Source organism: Amblyomma mixtum, chromosome 2 (assembly GCF_055824585.1).
Source record: "Amblyomma mixtum isolate Tamu chromosome 2, ASM5582458v1, whole genome shotgun sequence".
Taxonomy (NCBI): domain Eukaryota; kingdom Metazoa; phylum Arthropoda; class Arachnida; order Ixodida; family Ixodidae; genus Amblyomma; species Amblyomma mixtum.
The window spans coordinates 230,150,638-230,173,523 of NC_143013.1; the positions used below are offsets into that span (position 1 = coordinate 230,150,638).

The window sequence follows — 22,886 nt, forward strand, 5'->3', positions numbered from 1 at the left end:
TACTATCAGACAGCAGCTGGAGACCGCACTTGTGGAGATGAAAGAACAAGAATTGAACTTTTACCTCCACAAGTGTGGTCTCCAGCCGCCGACTAATAGCAGAGCTATCGGCTTCGTTAGGGGAACACGTGGTCCGGAGACTTTTGTCCCTGACTGTATATATATGGTATCTCATATATTGTGTCCTCTGATGTGATGAGAGGGCTATGATGAATCGGGTCGACTCCTAATTTCAAAGTGACACGACATGTTAGCTGATGTTAACTTACATTCGGTGGGTGCTTTGCAAAATTTTGGGAAGCTCGCCTGGGAGAGACAGTTTAGTTGTGCTGGGCAATGACACAACACTTTTTCGAGATGGAGCATGTAAGGAAGTTACGACAGTGCAAACTGGAAGCCAGCCCAACACAGACAGATGTTTCAAAAGATGTTTCAGCAGAAAGTTGAGAAGTTTTGACTCCATCTTTGACCGGATGGCTCGGTAAAAGCTTTTTAAATACTACTAAAACCCACCCACATGTTCCACTAATGCCCAGAGGTCAGTCTTCTTGTCCTTGCACTGGTTAAAGTTACAAGTCAAGATCCGAGTTTCAATGGCAACATTTTTTTTTCTCAAGTCATACGCATTCACTTTCACTTATTTACTGCTTGATGAGTAAACACTACCTCTTATTTCAGCTAGTGCTTTAGGAAAGGTGTATTAGAAAATGTGCATTGCTTGCTGGCAAACTACCAAGGCATTTTCTATTTGTCAACAATGCAATAATGTATAAGAAAAGTGTGCCAACTGCGCATTTAAATAACTGCTTTGTACTCGCATGGTATTCTGAACCAGGTGGGCTGATAAGTGCGTTACTAATGTAAAGAATGCTTGTTAAGTGGAACCCAGGAACAAAAAGCAGTCGTGCTGAAAATTGTGTGAAGCCTGAATTTTTCGCATCCACAATGCAGATGTTCAGTAAGCTGTCATGATAAATATTGATAAACCCACAACTCTAGAACCAAATTGGGCACCTCAATACAAGAAGGTTGGATTACCAAACACAAATTTTCCACAAAGCAGTGCATATCGGCACTGAGAACAGTCCTGAAAATAATGGCACAGTGTTAGGTAATAATATGTGACAAAGGTGCATGCGAATGGCTCAAGATGGACATTTAAAGGGAACTTGCTTTGGCAAGGGAGTCGCAACGTGGACGAAAACAGCCTTGAGCTAACGACAAACCACTGCTCTTCCTTGTCAATGTAGCCGACACAGCATCAGGGCACCTTATCTGATAAGCTACCAATACCTCTTACCGCAGAGCGAGGCCAGCTGCGCGGAGGCGAAGAGTTCGATGTGGGGCTGCGGCCCGGAAATGTGCGATAGCTAATCGCACGCGTTGCAGTCACTCTCACTAGCTGCGCTCTCTCAGACCAGACGCACTCGTCGAACCGGTGAGAACAACCGGCACCCGGGGGATCAAGTGGACACAAGCCGACCATACTAACCAGACTAACCATGGCCCGTAAGTTAATTGTTACAGAAACCCTTAGAAGTTTTTGCACCTGCACGCAAGCGTTACTTAACACAGTTGATGAGCAAACGTTACAGTGCATGCAATCTACGTATATGTATTGAGCAGATGTACGATCACAAAAAAACGAAGGGGGTAGGGGGTTATCGCACAACGGCAGGCATGCAGGCTTTAAGGTTCATGTTTAGGTTACTAAGGCTGTTGAACTACGGAGAAATTCAGGGAACGCGCATTCGCTCTCCGTACAGTTCAGATCGGGCACGTGTCTCGAATTGCAATATGTGGCCCATTATACCATAAACCGGTCAATTAAGATGCTTCTTTTAGTACTAATGCTCGCAGTTAATACAACCGCGCAACATTCTTCGCAAGGGTGGCACCCAAATTTCTCACGATCGTGAGCTCGCGTGCACGTGTCCGATCGAGACAACAGCTCGGAGACGGGACCTTGCAAAAAGTCATGCAGAAGAAGACTTTCTATCTTCGGGTCATATTTTCTTGCACCAGCATTGCCCCAGCGTGACCCAAATGCCGGATAGGGAAGTAATCGAACCACTGAGCGATTGGGCAAATTCAGCATTTCGTCGGCACGCGTACCACGCGCGCGCGCGCGCTCCGCACGCTCCGTCGGCGGCGTTGGCGTCGCGAATCGGAAACGTTCAAAAGAAAAAGGGCGAGCACGTGCTTCCGTTTGATCGTGCTCGTCGCGGTCTGTCTGTCTCGCCGACGCACCTGCTTTCCGCGTCTGGCATCGATTCAAACGGATTCATCGTTGCATTGACTCGTGCGCGACGTCTCACCTGTCGCAGCGGCTAATCTGCCGCGCGGGCTCGACACGAATCCAGTGAGTAGGCGGCCAGGCGGCCGCGCAGCCTGTCTGTCGCTGAATAAAAGATGCGCGCAGCTGTACGCCGACCGGCCTTAGCATTCGTGGACTCATATAACTTCTTTGTCCGCCCGCTCGATCGTCCGGGTGTCACTACGGGTGCCGTTCATGAAACCTCGCTTGCACTAAGAATCGCATGATCGTGCCGCTGCAGGACGCAGTGTGCGTTTATTTGACGACGCTGTACTACTTGCGCCCACAGCTCTTGTAATGAGCCTCGAGACCCATCAGCCTCGTTCGTTTCGAGGAAGTACGTTTACAACCTGCGAATCTGCTGCTGGAGGCGTGGTCGACATGGCATGATAGCCTTGCAATCGCGATTTCGTGTATCGACTGGACGTTGCACTGAAGGAAGGGATAATAAGGGCCGGCGACCTGGCCGCTCGACTAATTGAGCTTATCGTTTGAGCTAAACAAATGACTCAGTAATCTATAATGCAGACACGTTTACTCACGCTCCTTTCCTGCTGTGGTTTCGCGCTGTGCGCGCGCTAGAATTTGTTGCATGCCTTCATTTGGCATGTGAACGCGCTTGTTGGGGGTCGAGGTAGCTTAATAGATGGGTGTTTTGTGAATGCTGTTTAGGAATTTTGATATTGAAGAATCGGCTCGCATCGGTCTTGAACGCTGCCGTACGGTATTGCCTTCAATCCTCTCTTTCTGCTGTGCTTGCAGGTATGAACGTAATGAAGGAGGGATGGTTTACCGAAATGGTAAACACCAACAACAATCCTGTGATTTCTGTGGACGTTGAAAAGGTCCTTCACCAAGAGCGCTCCAACTTTCAAGACATCCTTGTGTTTAAGAGGTACTGCTTAAATTCACTTATGCTGTGAAAGGGCAACTGCAATGTAACGGTTCTTCTGTCTGCTAAAGACAGACCTGTGTACGACAATACATGTGTGCCCATACATGTGTACAACAATACTGTGTACGACAATACTTGTGTGCAACTCAAGGCCTTTGATGCACAAAAGTGCAATGCGTGCACACAAGCCACTTAGTTTTTTCTATGCTCATTGTTTACGTAGTGCATTACCTGTTTACGTGCAGTGCGTTATGCAAATTTGGTGTTTATTGTAACTGAGGTTTCCTGCCGCATATAGAATTTGAGGAAGTTGCTGTGAAAAGACACATGGTAGCCAAGTTGGAGAGAAATCGGAGAAGTTTTATCATTCGCATTTGAGTCAATCCGTTATCACCCCTGCATACCGCCTTTCACTTCGCATTAGTCATCCGAAAGCTGTTCATACACCTCGAGCATCTACTTCTGCGCACCTAAAATCATCCTTCGCCCAGACCGCAAGAGATTGGAACGACTTCCCCGCTGCAGCTTTCATCCATCCTGGCCTGGAATACTTCAAATCATTCATCAGTGATTTTTTTCAATGATATGTATGCCCACCCCTCATGTAATGCCCCTAGTGGGCCTTTGAGGTACTAATAAATAAATAAAATAAATAAAATGTGGAAACTTTGCAAGCTGATGAGGTCATCTGGAACTGCAGTCGAGCCCACTTGTAATGAAGCTGACAGCCACATGGATTGTGTTCATTATATCCGAAGTTCGTAGTAAGTGGACTTGCTTTATTACAACCAAAAAATGTCCAGACAAAAGTGGTGTTTATGTATTTTTTTTTTAAGTCTGTTGTAGACATCTTTCCTCAAAGCGACTCTGTCAAGCTGCTTTCTAAGCTCTCTAGCGCGGTAATGTGCTCCTGACAGAGACGCTGCGGACGAGCCGCTTTAGGAACACAATGATACCACTAGCAATTGAGGAGTTCACGGCAACTGGTGGTAGGTCAGCATTCTCATCTGCGATCCTCAACAAGGATGTAGCGGTGGAGCTACCACAGCACATGTGATAGCAGGACCTGTGTTGCCTGCGTTCTGCCTGCATGCAGTAGCACAGATCTGAATAGCAAGCAATGCACGCCACGTGGCCAGGTGGGCCAACAATACATACCTCGTGACTGGCATTCAAACTTATCAAATTGCTACCATTGGTTGGGTCACCGACTGTGTGCAGTGATTCCACTTTCACGCTTTCCACACCTCTCCTACTTAACACTCTCTGCCCAGCTAGCACAGACGCACGTACAGATTGATCTTTGTAGCCTGACGGAGGAGCGCACTTGGCCAGCAGTTAACTGCAGTTGCAATGGAACTTCTATAATTTGGTAGTGGGGGGGTGGTCTTAACACTTCCTTTTTTTGGGGATCACAGGAGCTGGCAAACATTATTCAGCCTCTGCGCTGGCAGGGAGCTTGTACTGTTCGACTACGGGGGCAAGTTTATGGCACCTCCACATTCATTATAACAGAGTGGTGCAACTATGGTTGTTCATTCTATCCGAGACCCAGTGCCATAGCTCTAACACATATTATAATGGTAGCTTCACTCTCATTTGTAATAAGTGAGTGTTCATTATAACTGCGGCCATTATAAAGTGGACTCGACTGTACTGCAAAGCTGGCGTGTTCGTGTTGGCATCTGAGATGCTTATACCATATTTGACCTGCGGCTGGAGATCGGCGAGTGTGATGCATATATCATTAAAGGGGCTGCGAAACACTGCTTGAAGGGATGCTGGCTATACTTCAGGTGGATTCTTTATGTCACACAGATGCTGACTCAAAAAGAATTACAGGAATCGATACATAGGAACGGGAGTTAATCAACGAAGAAATTTCAAAATCCAAGCAAACAAAATTCTGCCGTCAACCCTATTTTGGCGGGGCTTTCCATTCCCATTTCCCTCTCCCATTGATGACACTGGGAGGAGACCAATCAAAACAGCCTATCTCAGTACGTCGCCGAAGTTTGCATGGTTGCCTGTTCGCTGTAACTCCTCCTTGCCAAGGCTGGCAGTGTCATTTCCATGGTTGCAGCAACCATGTGGATGCCCAGCTGGCTCAGCGATGCTTCATCGTCACGTCGATAGCGCAGATGGAAACATTGGTCAATGGCCTTCCCTGACTTATCCAAACTCAAGCGCGAGATACTTTTTAAGCATAGCACGCGCCGCTACCACCCCCGCGTACTGTGCTCTGCCACTGCGCGTTGATGGCGGGAAAGTGGCGCCATCTGGTGGTCACGCGCGGTGATCCTCCTCAAGCTGCCGATGCGCACTGGTAAATGTGAAACGAATGGCTTTTTTCTTTGTGTCCTTCTCTGGGACCGAACGAAGGTCGATTCCGCGAAGCCATTCTCAGATTACATAGAGAGTAGCCTTAAGTGCTGTTTCCCATTTCAGAGATGTGTACAGAGAGGTCCGAAGCGCTTCGATGCAGAACAATAGCCAAAGCCTCTGGTGGTGTTTGTTTTGTTTGGCTTCCTTTGAAGTGCTGTTACATAAGGAAAACGTGTTGGTTTTGTTGATCTAATACAAAACCCAAAAACATAGTAAAATGCATATTCATTTATTAGCGCAGTTTGCAGTATATTTACTGTCTGACCAGTCATCAAGCTCCCGCCCGATGATGTCACATCCACTGCTGAAAACCACCACTGTGTGGTGACACCATCAGCGCCATGAATTTGTTTTTGCGAGCTAATTAAAATATTAAAAACCAGAATATATGCAGTATGACCAATGCTAATAGCATTACTATAACTCATTCTATGCAACCAACAGGCAAAACAATGCACTGAGAATGGGTTTCGTGGCCTCTCTAAGAGCGTACCAAAAAAGCAACTTTGCACAAGCCATTAAGCATTTAGCTGTGGGTTGTCCTCGTGAAGATTTTCTTGGAAGTGTGTAGCTTTTAACTGAAGGTCTTAGGTGCCAACTGTATCGATTTCTCAATGCAAAGACTTTTCGTGTTTTCAAGCCAGCCATTTTCAAGAAGCTTGTGTTATAATCGGCGTGCAAGTGGCAACAGGCACTCAGACATGTCTGACGTACAAACTTAGAATGGCTGCGGAGAAATGTTCATCTCAACAGTTGAACACTTTCAAGGGTACCCAGTGCCTGAAATTAAAATAGTGTCAGCCGAAAATGTTCCGGCTAATGTACTGTATGACTGTGTGTTGTGAGCTTTATGTATACACTCTTGTTTTCAGGTAAACAGAGCAGCCTACGAAGCATGCCCAGATGCATTACATTGAGACATGTGTACTTTCCGTGGTTTCAGCAAGTCGTTCGGGACTGTGCTGGCCTTGGACAATGCAATTCAGTGCACAGAGCGGGACGAGTTCTCCTACCAGGAGATGATCACATTCCTTCCCCTCAACTGTCATCCAGACCCCAAGGATGTGAGTGCCTGCATTTCGCTTTCTCTCACTTAGCATATCGTGCCATTCTGCGGGCTGGTTAGCTTCTTCTTATGCTGAGAAGTTGCTGTAGTAGTCTTCAGTCATGCTCAACTAGACTGTTTTTAGCATTTTATTTACCTGAGGCGCCCTACACAGGATCCGTATGTTTGTTATTACAGTACATCATAGCACCTGGTTGCCATTTGCAAAGTACATAATAGTTGGGCCTTGATTTTTGTGATACTGAAATATAAAAAGAAAAAAGATGAGAAAGCACTTATGCTGAACAATAGACATACTTTTCTTGTTGCTAAAGGGCAGTTCTGGGGTTTCTTGAATGCTTGGAGCAGTAGGGGATATGCAGAATTCTGCAAGCGTTTTTCCACATAACAATGTTGCCCAAGACAAGATGGCTGACAAAGCAAGAAGGACTTGTTCTTTCTTTGTTTCTTCCAAAATACGTTTCTTACATTTTATCCACACCTTTAGCGGTTGTCCTGTAGCAGTCGCAGTTTTTTTTATAAAGAAGTCGGCCATCTTGCCTTTGGCAGCATAGTTGTGTGGGAAAGCGCACCTACGGTTCTATAAAACATTAACAGGAAACTGGAATTCAGCTCCCTATGATGCAGCACTGCGCTCCTTTAATGCATTAATGATGCTTCAGTGGCATCCCAGACATTGTGAGCGAAACTTTGACACACATGTTGTTGCTGTCTAAACTGGCAAATTGGTGAATGCAAGTGGTGACCCGGTCCATGAAATGCCTGAAATTGCCACATACATGACTAACGACTTTTTGTTCAGCAGGGAGCAGGGGTCATCAAAATGGCTAGCTTTAGAGTCGTTTTTGAACAGAAACAAAAGTACTACCTGCCTGCACAATTTGGCAGAAGTGATCAGGACAGAGAGAAAGAAGAGCCGAGATAAAAGCTTCATTAAGATACATGACATCTGTAACCCCCCCCCCTCCTAGCTTTTTCCCATTTCTGCCTCTAAAGACAGCTGAAATTGAAGGTGCTTGCTTCACGAATGGGGCATTGCAATGCAAAGGCACAGTGAGCAATCACTACATGAGTAGGGTTCACTGTTACCACCAGCTTTGTTGAAAGAAATTTTAAAAGCTGCCACATCCCCCATTATTTTGTGGCGCTCCACTAAAAAGATGTTTTTTTATGGCATTTTGCATATGCCTGTCTGGCCACCTCTGCTATAAAGCATTGCTGCCATGACCGCCCAGTGTCGCACCATTTCTGACCAAGTTTCTGACCGTACTCTCAAGTGCCCAAACTTCTGTTTCTGGCAAACTTGCCTGTACCCAGTGGACATTACAACTCCCATGGATGTCCTACGGATGTCATAATGTCCGCAGCACGTCCGAAGGAGTTCTAGTGGTTCTCTCCGCATGTAGACTGCTAGTTTGTAGCAGCCAGCTCCAACGCTTTCAGTTGAGTTTTGTCTGCGGAGTAATAACTTGGTTTCTTTTTTGTGTTTTCTTTGTGGACTGTACTTATCCTCTGCATTGTAAACATTGAATGAATACGCTTAAATGCATCTCTCACGTGCATCCTTGTTGTGGGTCAGAGCAAAGGTACCGCAGGACTGTGTTGTGACCCGAGGTCTGTGCAGGTGCTGATCATTGGCGGGGGTGATGGTGGTGTGGCACGGGAAGTCGTCAAGCACCCCAGCGTTGTTTCGGTCACGCAGTGCGAGATCGATGAGGTAACGCAGCATTGCTGTCAGTAACTGGTGTATGTTAATGTTGCTTTTTTTTTTTTTTAAGTGTGCCAACCTAGTTTGTCATGACTCATGAGAGCAGGTATGCACTGAACAGGCAGGGTCTAACAACGTTTAATTTTTTTCAACTAGAGCTCATTGATCGCCTGTGTGATCAGGCGTGTGGCAGCGAACATTGCACTGAGATGCACCGTTATCCTGGGGATCGTTTATCTGCTTTGTGTGCAGGCAACCAAGATTTGAGGACATGTGTGTAGACTGAAATGACGGGAAAAGTGAGATTTTTGGTTTTCTACCAGTATCGAATGTGAAAACCTTCTTAACATTGTTCAGTGACCCATATTATTTTCAAGCCTTTATTAGAGCCATAACTGTCCGTTTTTTAAACAAAGTGGCAAGAGGGCACACCCAGTTTCTTCAGAGCTTCTACTCACTTACAGTTCTGCTGTAAGAAAATGTATTGTTTTCCGACACCATGTCCCACAACTTTATCCTTGACAACCTCACCACGTCCCGCTGCGGAGCATGAATGTACAGCTACGTTCATACCTTCCTCACAGACCGCACTGCCATCATTGTCGCAGGGAATGTCCGCTCGAGCACAATCATCTTTACGGGACGACCAATACCCTGAGGATCAGTGCTGTTTTCAACACTGTTCAACATCGCTATGGCAGGGCTACCGCCATTTCTTCCCCACATTCATCATGCCCTATGCATGAACAACGTCATGATTTGGGTCACGGATGGCGCCAGGAAGCTGTAGATATGGTTCGGAGGTACGCGACTGCCACAGACCTGACCTGCGCGGCAGAGAAGTCAGAACTGCTTGCAGTCAGCAAGCAGCACCGACGATCAGGTAGGCTTCCTACGATTTCCATCCATCTGGAAGGATTACCAATACCACAGATAGAACGCCTCCGCTTCCTGGGCCTCTACTTCCAGGCCAGTCCAGGCAGAGCCACTCGCACAACGCACCTCCTTCACAAATAAATCATGCAGGTTACACACATAAGACGCATATCCGATCGCCAAGGTGGCCTCAAAGAGATGGACGCACTGCACATCAAGCAAGCACTCGTCGTCAGCCATCTTGCATATCACATGCCTTACCACATATTTATTCGTGCAGAAATGTAACGCTTAATGCTCTCCTCCGATCGGCAATCAAGACTGCAACGGACATCTCCCAACATGCCTCAGCACAGTGTCTGCACCAGCTAGACATCCACAATGCAGTTAGAGAACTGACTGAAGCACAGCATGCCGGCCAGTTTGTCCGTCTCCGAAGTACCCGCAGAGGCAGAAGGCTGCTTGGCCACCTTGGGCACCCGCCACCCCATCCACCTCTACCACCCGACCCAATGCCCCTAGCACCCGCCCTGTGTGTGAAGGTACAGGTGGCACCCATTCCACGAGACATAGGTCCCAGTCATCACAGAGGCAAAGGACTGGCCAGAGTGCAGGCACTGGCCCGCTCCCTTGGAAACGGACCCCACCAGCTGCTACTACAAGCCGGCCATGTTCATAGTGGTCACGAACGAGGACAGACATGGTCCCCTTGACTTTGAGCTGGTTGTTGGAAGAGGTAGCCATCGCCCTCTCCTTACTGCAAGCGTCATCATGCTTACATAATGATGCAAGCACAACACAGGCTGTCACTGACTCCCAGGCCACCTGCCAGGCGTATGCATCCGGACTGCACTCCCAGTGGTGGAACTGCTGCGCCAATTGTGCCAAACTGCGCCAAATGGGAAATCCTGCTACATGCTGCTACAAAATCGGTTTTTTGCCTACTTTTGCGCCACACCTGCGCCGAAATATCTCTGAATAACTCCAATAACTCTGCCGAGAACGAAACCGAAACTCATTTCCGTGAAACCAAAACTGATGTCTGCCGGCAACATTTCCGGCAACGCATCTGCCGGCAGCCACATCGCCATCGCTGCTTTGCAATTGAAGGTGAACAAAGGGACCACTGTCAGCGCACTGCCTGTGTGGATGGACACTTCACGTCTTCGATGTCTTTGTCAAAGCTGAAAGGCAACAAAACTTATGACTAACTTATATCGGGCAGAAAATCCAGCTGCCATTCCTATGACACAAGGATTAATCAGAGCGGTGAAAGGATCGCGGAAGCGTCAGCTGCAACAGTTGGAGGCGGATGCAGGAGAAGAGACCCGTGCAAAACAAGCGAAACAAGACTGTGATGTACAGGACAAAGACACCCAGAAAAGAGGCCAGAATGAAGAAAAGGCACAAGAAGAGATCAGACTGGCCAGGAATATGATCACCAATGCTGAGCTGCTTTTCACAAAAGGTGTCAAGTCTAAACATTTTGCAGACGTTGAGAGTGGACAAGCCCTTCTGAAGAATGGACAGGAAAAGCTCGCAGCGGCACTGTCTAAGCTGGAGTGATCAAGAAAAGGGAAGAAATAGTACCTGAAAGTTTGTTTTAACAACGGTATCATTTTTTATAGTTCTGTTGAGCATCTCGTTATGTCGCTCTTCTGAATAAAAACGGCAGTGTTTTTAGGAGAACCTCCTGTTTTGCTTATTTTCGGCTCTTTTTAAGGAACCAAGCACTTTAAACTGCATTTGAGATTGAAGCTTGCTCTTGCATGGCTGTGGTTGCTAAAAACGTCTGAGCAAATGCCTGTTCCAGAAATACAACAAAGCTTCTTTATTTAAAATAACTGTTTTTTGGCATGAAATTTTGGTACGAAGCTTTTTTTTTTGTGCTACAAAAGCTCGAATTCTGCTACAAAATGCCATTTTTCCTGCTACAAAACTTAAAATTGCTGCTACAAACTGCGATTTCTTCTGCTACAAAAGCTGCTACAAGAAGCGAGTTGCCAGTTCCACCACTGCACTGCCGATGCACAACTCATTCTGAAGAATACCTCTGATCCCAGCACACTTCCCATGGTGCACATTGTTGGGGCTCCTATCCGTGTGTCCCTTCCTGGCAGTGAGCATGCACATGTGCTTGCCCGAGAACTTACGGGCCTGGCACCAGGCAACGGGCAGTTGGCACTCAACAGTGCACTGCCAACAGAGCAACTCACATACTCACACATCCTCAAGTAACACAGACTCCAACAAAGAATACTTCCACCACTCGACCCATCCGTATCCAGGGCGGATGCCACGGCATGGCGCCAACTCCAGACAAACTCCTCACCATACCTCTTCCACAGGCACGCCTTTTTTTCACAATACCCCTCTCGCTGGCCGTCATGGAACAGTGCTCAACCAACTCTAAACCACTTCTCATGGGAGTGTCCAATCCGCCCCCTGTCCCGGCAGTCACCTATACCCCACTCCACCTCACTACCTCGTCATGGGGAGCTGCTCTGTCCAGCCCTAGCCTAATAAATCACCAGATGCTGATTGCATGTGCCCACAGGATAGCAGAAGCTATTGGAGTCCTGGACTGAGTACCCCACCCCACGAGGACTGGTGCCCCAATAACCCAGTAACCCTTCCTAAACATAAAAGTTTTTCATCAACACCACCTAAACCAAAACTGGGAGTTTTCCTAGTGTCAGCCGATCCTTTAACAGCAGTCGGGCAAAGCGAGAAAGGGACATTGTATGTTTTATTGAACACTGATATGTTTTACTCTGCTCTTTTCTAACCTCATGTCGTGATTTCTTCACACCTGTGTGATTATTTTAAAACTTTTGGCTCTGGTTGGAGGCTTGGAAAAGATGTGCAAGACTTGTGCGCAAATATGCCACCCAAATTGGTTCTTTATACTGTAAATTCTGTTTTCCAGCAACTAGCACAGCTACAGGCTCTCAAAAAGCGCCTTCACAGAGAAATCCAAAATGCCAACGAGTCATTTAACCACACTGTCTAAGAGCATGAACCAAAGAAATACATCTGAAAGAAGGCAATCTCCGAGTCACCATCTATGCATTGCTCGCATTCTGTGATGGCAGCATGGCCAGAGTTAACGTGCTGTGATATTCCTGGTGACATCCCAAGGCATTTTGGACACCTACGTGTTATTGTATAATTAAAAAATTGTTTTTGCACATGGTACATAGTACCTTTCATTGTGTACACCACTCCTATCATTGTACTTAATGTGGGATGGAAACTCGTCAAGCTGCTTTAAACAGCAGCTGTTTTTTTTCTCCCCCCATGTTTGTGGTGAGCATTAATGAATTTTTTGACAATTTTGTTTCATCAAAATACCCATTCATTCCCGGAAAAGTTGCAACACAAGTTGTTTCTAATTAAGGTTTCAAGATGCAGCTAAAGTTGTAACCCCCCTGCACATCTCACGATCTGAAACAAAGCTTCCCAGCAAAATAATTTCCTCGTTTTTGTATCGGTTATTTTTTCTTAATTTTCCAGTTTAGATTAATGATAATTGTTTAACATTATTTTATTGTTTTTGATAACCAAACGCTCACTAGAGGGATGCATAATGTTTGGAACACATTGGTTATGTCAGCCTACCAACTCTGAAATTTGGTCTGTATGGCGCTGTGTGTAATTTCAAAAGCAGCTTCAGAGGGATGCCAATATCCTTAAGCACATTGGGAGATCAAAACTGGCTTGCACACACTGAACAGGTGACTTGACAGATGACCAGCAGCATATCTGGAAATCCTCTCACCAGTCTACTGATGCCACAAAAACCACGAGAAAGTAAAAGTGAGCTGCCGTACGGCCAGAAGCAAGTAAAAGCGAGGCTAAGAGGAGCTGAGCCAAATATATGGTCGATTTTAACCCTCTTGGACGTTACTTTATGGCCTTTGTAGTTAGTATTCCCAATCTTTTTTGTTGTTGTTTTCCTCGGAACTCACACAAGCATGCCTAACTTTATTTCGTTGAAAGATTTTTTTAATGAAACTTTAAAGAGCTATTTAGCATATGTTTAGCTGTCAGTGAACCACAATAAATAAACTCGTGCAATAATTTTTGTTATTGCTGCGTTTCTGCGGAAAAGATATGTGTATGAAAACCATTGTTTTCAATCATTCCAGTATCATACAGTGATAATACATGGTATAACTATTTTGGTTCATTGCAGAGTACAAGTCTTTATGTATATAACCACGAATGCAATTTGCCTTGTGATTAATTGTTTTAAAGCTATGACTCCTGTTGTGACGTGCATATTTAGTGCATATGTTTTAAAATTAAAGTGAATTTTTTCATCGTTTTTTAAACATTTTATTAGGATAAAACAATGTGGTTTTAAAGACAGACCACTACTTTGCTGTTTTTATCTCTTATTAAAACTTTTTTTTTCCAGAAAATGGCCTCCCACAATAATGCACCATTATAAACAGCTTAAGTATTTCAAAGTGAACTTTGGCTTTCTCTTGTCCCTTGTACTGTCATCTGTTTAGTACATTTCTGCCTTACCTGCATCGGCAAGCAAGGCCTAGTTACCGTCCGCCTTGTCTGATGCTTTAAAAAAATTTAATGGCGACATTTAAATCTGTTGGATCGGGGCATGTAATGTGGCTCACGGCCGTGGGACTTTTGTATGTCTGCAGAAAGTTGTGGAGGTCTCCAAGAAGTACCTTCCCTTCATGGCTGAGGGTTTCAACAGCCCGAAATTGGAGCTCAAGATCGGAGATGGCTTCCAGTTCATCAAGGAGACCACGCGCAAGTTTGATGTCGTCATTACAGACTCCTCGGATCCCATCGGTGAGGTCGTTTTTCTTGGATTGCACCATTTTCGAACTGCTGGACTTTGTGGTGTCGTAGACGAGGGTACCGTTTATTTCTGCTGCTGACAGGCAGACTAGTTCTCCACACTAAGGTCTTAACGGGGGATGAGGGGCTTAAAAAATTGTTTTTTATTTGTCGCCATAACTTGTTGAAACTTGGCATGCAGGTGTATCATAGACTGCTGATTTCAAATATGCATTTAAACTTCAAGTACCTCACCTGGAAGAAAATTTATCGCAAAATGACGTCCTAATTAGGCCATTTCTTGCGGGCCTTTATAGTAATTTATCAGTTAAAAAAAGCTTTTTTAAGAATATGCAGGCATTTCCCTAGGTCCACTGCACATCCCAAAGTTTTCTTTTTTCCTTTAAACATGGTATATTAGCAGTTAGGCGAAGTGCGGGGTGATTACTGCCACATCGTTTTTTCTTGTCAATTTTGTTATTCATTTATGATCAACTAAATGACTTTATAGACATTTTGTTGGCTTTAGGATGTGCTTTGGGCCTTTGAAAATGTCTGCTTATTCTTAAAGGACCTTTCTTTAAATGATAAATTACTAAAAAGGCCTGCAAGAAATGACCTAATTGGGATATTTTATTTTGCCATATATTCCTTTCCAGATGAGATATTTGAAATCTAAATGCATATTCGAAATTAGCATTCATTGATATACCTAGATGCTAAGTTTCAGAAACAAAGGAATGTGGCACGGGCTCTCCCAAGCAGCATTGATGCTGCCCAGCATGAGAAGTTTCTCGGAAAGACTGGGGCAGGGAATCGCAAACGTTGCATTCACCAACAAAGGTATGACCCAGCGCTTGCCAATATGAGGTCAGGCAGGGTACCTGGAGCTAGGCAGGTTTCTCTTGCGGAAGACTTTGCTACTGGGCGACATGGCGCGGGATCCTGCCAGACATCCACACACACGGAGTCCTTCAATCTGCAGAGTGGAAATCCAGTTCTTTGTGTGCCTGTTGTATTCGTGCTGTAGGGGGCACTGCAGCTGCTGGAGTGCTCACTATCATCATCATCATCGCTGTTGTCGTGACAGCTAATGTAGCTAATCAAAAGTGAAAGCAAGCCATTGCATGCTTGCTAGGCAGCATGTCTGCACATCCACACATCTTCTGATGCTTCAGCCATTTAGAATTTAGTGCAAGTCCAGCTTCAGGCTAGAAGGCAAAGCTTGCCTCTGCATTATCTGTGTAGTACTGGATTTGTTTCTTAGCTAATTTACCAGCAAGGTTGCTTGGCCTAAATGTGCAAATATGAAACTGGTTAGCTTTACTTTGGCACCTGCAAAATTTTGAAAGCTAGTGGAAATTGAAGTTTTCTATTTACTGTGGGAGTTGCTAGTATGCGTCTTGCTGTCGTGGCCGATATTCTGAAGAGCTCTCGGGCCCCTTCATAACTGCCCAAATGGTCCCTAGGTCCAAAGGCACCTTTCTTGGAATCTGTTCCTTTCTAATTTAATTTCTTTAGGCATCGTTTTTCTTTTCAGCTTTGGTAAGTGGGCTGGTAGGTGAAAGGTAGCACGGCCTGTATATGTGCCACATCTGTTGCAACCTGTGCAGTGCTCCTGTTGCTGAGCCCATTATTCATCTTATCTTTCTGCAATGTGCAAGCCTCTCGTACAGTGAAGCTGAGCAGTTCAGCAACTCGGTTGAAAGCGATCTGCTGCTCTCCAACTTGGCCTCGGTAACTTTCAAGGTGCTTTCAAGGTAACTTTCTGTGTTTGGTCTTCTGTGCAGGGCCAGCGGAAGCCCTGTTCCAGAAGCCCTACTACGAGGGACTCAAGAGGATTCTCAAGCCAGGTGGCATACTCTGCTCTCAAGGTAAAGCAGTCCTTCTACTGCCTCTGGCCAGCTTTTATGGGCAGATACTGCTGATGGATGATTGGTGGCAGGAGAGTTGCTGTGCTAAATTTGTCTTAAATAAAGGGATCACTACTAGCTGTCGTACACATGCAGAAGAAGCCCTGAATTGACAGTGTGCACAACTGTGTTTAAGTGGGGAGCCTTCTCGTGAAAATAAAATTTTATTAATTTAGTCATAGTTATGAAATTTTCAGGGCACATGTATTTTTGTGCACTGATTCAAGATATGTCATTTAATTTGATGTAAAGCAATTCCTTGAGCACTTGTGCAATTTTTATGCAAGTATTTTGCGAAGAGTTTTGAAGAAAATTTGCTGCGGGAAACTCACTGAAATGTATGCCATTGAATTCTCTTGATACCAAGGAATGCAATAAGGGTGAAACTATCATCCTGGCTGTCATAGAACTTGAGTTATAGGGTACTTAAGGTGTCACTTCAGAAACAGGAATACACACTTCTTGTCTCATTTCTGAAGCGACAACTTCAAAACCCTATAACTTAAGTTCTGTAATAGGCAGGAAGACTATTTTACCCTTACGTTCCTTAGTGTCAAGAGAACCCAATGGCGTACATTTCAGCAAGTTTCCCGCAATAAATTTTCTTCAAAACTCTTCGCAAAATACATGCATAAAAATTCCATAAGTGCTCAAGGAATTGTTTTACATGAAATTAAATAACTGTTTAGAATCTGCACACAAAAGTACATATTCTGTGAAGATTTCTTGACTGTGAGTTCATTAATAAAATTTTTTTTTCAAGACCAGGCTCTTAAGGGGCTGCCGCTGCTGTTGATGATGATGATGATGAGGCTTAAGGGTCAACTGTTGAACCACTGCGCCTATTTTGGTGCACTTGTCAGGGATGCTGTACCTTTGTGCCTTTAAAACATAACCGAAATTTTAATTATTTCATCTTGAGTAATTAATAGTTTCTGAAGCTTGTGTGACTAAAATATTGAAATTGAATCTTTTTTTAAAATCAAAATCGCATTTTTGCCCTGCATTCCCCATTAAAGGATTAAGCAGGTTTTTGCTGTCCATACAACTGGATGCAGCCATCCAGCTATTGTATATCGCCATCATTTATTGGGATTCGACGGGTACCTGCACACATGTTGGCCTGAAGATTGCTGCCAAGAAGAATGCACTTTGAACTGGCCATATTGTATCCTCTGCCTGCATGACCAAGTTGTTTGAGTATTGTCCTCTCGCTGTGTGAACTGCTTTTGAAATGGTGCATTTACGGCATTTATATGTTCTTTTTTGCTATTAATCTAAAGGCCACTGCACATCCGTCGTATCCCACCAGTGGTCAGATTTTGTCTGGGTGGACTGCGGAAATGTTTTGGGTAGTCATCGTGCTCATCACCTAGATTTCACCAGAAACCTTGTGCAGCTAAAACACGAGATTAAAGTATGCCATCGTCAGCCTGGTAATGTTGCCATGTGGCTAAGTGCTCTCTTCCATGCCAGGCTCATTGTTTCTGAGGGGTGAAAATTAAGAGAAGGATATGCGCAATATGCATGACAGATCATTCTGTGAGCACAGGGTATCAGAATAAAAAAAAATAAAAACTGCACGCTTAAGGGAGGGACGCTGGTCTCTGAGACCAAAGAATGACTAAAAAATTGATTTCAGAAAATGACATTTGTGGAATCTACAGCTGTTATTTTCCAACTGTACCAATTTTTCCCTTCAAGAAATCAGCATTTTGACCATAATATTAAATTCAGATCATCGTGTGGGCTGAATTTATGCAGGAGCAGACAGTTTAATGGCATGAAAGTTTTGGACATCTGGCCGTCTTAGTATGTCAATATCTTAACATCTGGGACAGATAGAGATGTCATATTGTTTGCTAAGGGAAGCTGAAGGCACAGTGTGTGCAATAATCGAAGCAGATTTGTTCAGTCGCACTTCAAAAATTTATAATTTCGCAAAGTTTATCGATGCATTACATTCACACTTGGAATATTGATATCCCAACTCTTGTAAAATTACTAATGAGGGTAAAATGGAAAAAAGGTTTTGATTATTGCACTCTTTACTCACCATGCTATGTAGCCATGGATTAAAAATTATTTTTCTTGGAGCAGTTTTTTGTGCGCCGGGGTACTAATGAATGAATGATTAAGATTAAATGTCTTGGGAACCGACTAATTTATGAGAAAGGTAATTTCATTGTTGAAATCAGCTTAAAAAGCTTAGCGGTACAGTTTCATTAGGAGTGGACTAAAAGTAAGGAAAACAGGTCTAAGACCAGTGTCCCCCCTTAATGTGTGTTGCGAGGACTCTAACTGGCGGTGCGATTTTCATCTGTTACTCGATATGGATGGAATTTTTCTGTGCTGGTAATGTGCATGAGGTGGCTGACATGATTAGAATCAGGTTGTACCGCCACGAGCCGCCTTCCTAATTCTCTGCACGTAAAGTGTAGTGCAGAAAGTGCCCCATCCGATGAATCCTGTCATCTGGGACATGAAGCTGCGCGCAGCAGTTGCCCTTTTTTTGTGAGCTTCAAGTAACGCCATTTCTCGACATCATTATTGACTTTCTGCAGGTGAATCCATGTGGTTTGACCTGAAGCTGATTGAGGGGATGATGGACATGTGCCGAAGCCTGTTTCCAGTGGTCAACTATGCCTCCATCTACACACCCACCTACCCCAGTGGACAGATTGGCTTCCTGCTCTGCTCCACGTCACCCGTGAGTGTGACAGCCCTCTTTTTCCAAGAGAGAGGCCATTAATGAGCCATTGATCTCCTTCTTAGCATAACACCCCCCCAACCTCTCTATTGCTGTGCAGCTGCTGGAATGTTCTGCTTATAGCAAATTGAACAGACCCTTCAACCACATTGTGGCTTGAAGTGTAGGTGTTTGGACTGCTTTCTTGAAGGGATACTGCTTTCTTAAAGGGCGGCATGCATAGGGTGCAACGGCTGCCATCTTTCTTTGTCTGTATCCCTATTTAAGGCGACAGAAGGTTGTAGAGGTATCACGCTTTTCGGTTGGTTGAAATGGTTATGACGTCAGAGTGCGCAGATTCGAAGTAATGAGGTCACCCACAGATGCCTGACGGATGCCTTTGGAGCACACGACAAATAATAAAAAAATAGTTGTCGTCCGCTCTGACAGGGGGCGTAAGGGGTTCGTGGGTGACCTCATTACATACCTGATTACTGCCAACAGAACCATGGATACAACCGAACTCATCGAAGCAGACAGAGTCGTGCTAAAGAAGCAGTCGAAGTCAACAGTCAAAGTGTGTAGCTGTAGTGTGTAGTCAAATAAAGCTCTAGTACAGCACAAACAGTCTCGCAGTCAGTGCCAAACAGTGCGCCAGGAAAGGCTTTCGCCTTGCAGCACTTTAGAGAGCCAAAGTGCCCCCTGAATTTTTTTGTCTTATCTCCCATCCTTTTGTGTAACTGTACTGTTTTTTTGCCCTCGTGTTTTTTTTGTTTTTTTTTGCCACTGCTGTCCTGACACTAACTCCGCGCGAGAGTATTGTTTAGGCCCCTTCTTTTTCTTTTCGACCCTTCCTCAGCAGCTCCTTGCTGCCCATATGAATAGTGAGTCTGAGAGCAGGGGCAGACTTTGGCTGATCGGTGACGTTGCACATCCATCCGCGCCGATGTGTCCCCCGTGTGAATACCGCTTAAAGAGAGGCCTGCTCGCTCCGTCATCCTCAATTGTGTAAGAGTCAGCATTGCGTGAGCTGCGAAACCAAAGCAGCTAATCATCGTAATTGCAAAGAGAAGTTTTGATGGCAGGATTCTGCTTGGCGTAACCTGACCCGCTGCAGTGCTATTGTTGGCAGACTGCTCACCAATTTAATGGGCTAAAACATCAGACAGTAGGTCAGCTTGTGTCAAGGAGAATCCTGCCCACATTTAGCCATTGTGTCACTGGAAAAATTATGTGCTTACATCAGGTCAATGCAACTGAAGTTTAGCAATGTAGAGATGTTTACTGCAGATTGCAGGATTCATTTTGCTTTTCCTGTTACAACAGTGCTTGGCTTTTTGCTGGTACATTAGGGTCTGCGCAGAGCTTTCAAATTTGACTCGAATACTAACAAAGACCTCCTCTACAGATCTGTTGCACTAGGATACACCCAACGAAATCATTTCAGGGTCCCTTGAACTCTTTGGAGGGTTCAGGCGGCAACACTGTAATGTTTACTTCTTTGCAGTATTGCTAAGTGCCTCAGTGCATGCGTAAATTCATAATAGAATTTTTACAATGTGGTTCCTGAAACTGGTTGAGAGGCATGTATCCTGCAAGGTCCATAAAATTGGTTAAAGGTGCACTAAAGAGGATTCTGAGCTCGTCTTTTTACGGCGGGAGCTCGATCTGCATGCTCCGAACATTCTTAGAAACGCTGAGTTATTGTCCTATGCAGCCGATTTTCCTACTAAACGAATTAAATGTCCTGGTAAGTTGCTGGGCGAGTTGGTTCCGATATTCCATGACTACAGCGCAAAGAACGGGACAAGAAGAAGGACACAGGCAGAGACACAACACAGCGCTGTGTTGTGTCTCTGCCTGTGTCCTTCTTCTTGTCCCGTTCTTTGCGCTGTAGTCATAGAATAAATGTCCTGGCACCCGCCTTTTTTTTTTTTTTAACTCACCTCTGAAAAAAGGAGGAGTCAGCCAGCATGTGGAGTGCCTTTTAGCCAGCCGCATGGCGGCTTGCTGCTCTGCCATCGGTGGTGTGACAGGTAGCGATCGGTGAAAGCAAAGGGTCCACGCGTATGTTTATTTCCGTGGGCCTAATTTGCGGCTGTGTTGTCTGCAACTGAAACTATTAATTCATGGAAACCTAAAAGACAAAATGAAAGCGCAGCCGCGATGCGACTGGCTAAGAGGAGCTCTGCGCGTTGGCTGACTCCTCCTCTTTTCAGAGGTGAGTTCAAAAAGAAAGGTGGGAGCCGGGACGTTTAATTCGATTTAATAGAGAAATCGGCCGTACACGGCAATAATTCGAAGTTTCCAAGAATGTTTGGAGAGCGTAGATCAAGTTCCCGCGGTAAAAAAGGCGATTTCAGATTCTTCTTTAGTGCACATTTAAGGTGAGAACCATTGGGATGCATAAGGGATGCACTGGGGCTCATTGGGGCAGTTTGAAAGCACGCAGCAGAAAGGGCATCAGGGGTGTTTCCACAATTAGCGTGGACTTGTTAAATTCTAGGGAGAAAAACTGAAATGGGTATATGTTGCTGCTCCTTCGAAATCCGTTGTGCAGGACACAGATTTCCGCAACCCGGTGCACAAGTTCACAGAGGAGCAGCTGCGGAGCATGAAGATTCGCTACTACTCGCCAGAGGTGCACCAGGCAGCTCTGGCCCTGCCCCGGTTTGTCAAACAGGTGGGTGCAGAACGTTGTATTGAGCTTAGGAACTGATGAGCAGGCAAATTCTTTGCATCAGGAACAGCAGTTGGTCACATTTCTTGGCAATGATAAGAATGTGTTTGTACTGCCAAAGTGTGGTGTCTGGTTTCTGGGCATGCTGCTGTTGGTAGGAAGGAAGCACTAGTTGAATGCAATGTTTTAAGACATCTGCAATAAAACCTCGTTACAAGAGACACTCAAGGGACTCGAGAAATATGTCTCTTGTAACCAAAAATTCTAGAAACACTGAGGAGTTAAACTAGATAAGTTCATCCGCATTGAATACATTGTCAGGGCTGTAAACCGTGAAGTATCTGAAGAGGAAGTTCACAATCTCTCAATGAGGACACGCAGTCTGTGATATGGCAATATCAGTGCAGCGAGACAGTAATCGCAACTATGTGATGTGTGACATGAATCGAGGCAAGGGAATGAAAAGTGCAGCGCATACGAGTTGGTACGATGTCGGCTTCGTTGCATGTGCATATCTGGGTTGTGTCTCTTCTAAATAGTGAAGAATTTACTCTGGGAACCCAAAAAAGTTGCCCTTAGTAACAGAGTGTCTCTTGTAACCATGTCTCTTGTAACGAGATTTTACTAAGAAGGATTTTCTGCCATATCAGCGAGTTGTTCAGATTAAGGTAGTGTACTTTATATTTATTGATGTGCCGTCATACCTAGTGGGACCGACAGTACAGAGGGCAACACATGCCTAGAACAACCAAACTCTGCGTTCCGGAGCTCCCAAAGCCGCTGCAACCAAGAAGGCAAAAAATGACGATGAAATTCTATGAGTTTAAAAGCCCATGTTTACATCCAGACCATTTTTAACCAAATCCAAGCGTTAGTTATCGCGTGTTACGCCCGAAACATGCTCAGAGCGTGTTCTAGACATGCGTTTTGCCCTCTGTACATATAGTATGCACTAGGGGCCCACCTTCAGCGGTGCTGAAACATGCATTTCGCTTATATAGTAAAAATAGGGCTTCCTATAATGCCTGTGCTTGTTTGGTACCACCAAATGAAATATATAGTTATAAAGTGCAAAACAGCAGTATGGTCATCACTTGCGCAGTGCTAGTGCTGGAACTTCTGTTTGAGCACTGGGTTTGTTCATTGTTTTTTTAATCTGCAGCTGCCCTAACTACATGCTGTGGTTTCATTCTGCCTTAATTAACTAATGTTGTTCCAAGTGCTTTCAACATCATGTGCATATTCACTGTTTGTTTTCTTTTCACTTTTCAGACACTCTACAAGTGAGGGTGCAGCCAGGTATTTGCGGGTGCAGAACCGCGTCTCTGAGTGCTGTTGGAGGTAGTTGCTGACACTTGGAGCTGCCATTTTTCTACCGTGTGCGCTACATTAAATATGAACGGCCATGCTATTTTTGTTTTACAGTGAATAAAGTGATATTTAAGTTCGCTAAGTGCTGTATGCTTATTTTAATGACTTTTAGGTTGTTGAGGGGGAAATTCTTATGCACTTGGCACTTAAGAGAATGCTGGTTTGTTTTGGGAA

General features: G+C 44.9%; 1 protein-coding gene across 3 annotated transcripts; it reads left to right on the plus strand.

Annotated features, from left to right (window-relative positions):
* The first annotated feature begins 1,339 nt into the window (after positions 1–1,339).
* Positions 1,340–22,794, plus strand: SpdS (Spermidine Synthase). 3 transcript variants are annotated; one of them, XM_089573289.1, is made up of 9 exons: positions 1,340–1,509; positions 3,080–3,212; positions 6,541–6,661; positions 8,288–8,380; positions 13,918–14,071; positions 15,850–15,933; positions 18,537–18,682; positions 21,222–21,344; positions 22,614–22,794. In XM_089573289.1, the coding sequence occupies exons 1-9, from the start codon at positions 1,503–1,505 to the stop codon at positions 22,626–22,628; spliced, it is 876 nt and encodes a 291-aa protein (XP_089429415.1). In that variant the 5' UTR covers positions 1,340–1,502; the 3' UTR covers positions 22,629–22,794. The 3 variants fall into 3 exon arrangements, with proteins under 3 accessions (XP_089429415.1, XP_089429416.1, XP_089429417.1); XM_089573290.1 differs by lacking the exon at positions 1,340–1,509 and adding an exon at positions 2,179–2,362; XM_089573291.1 differs by lacking the exon at positions 1,340–1,509 and having other exon boundaries at positions 3,083–3,212; positions 6,470–6,661.
* Positions 22,795–22,886: the final 92 nt, after the last annotated feature.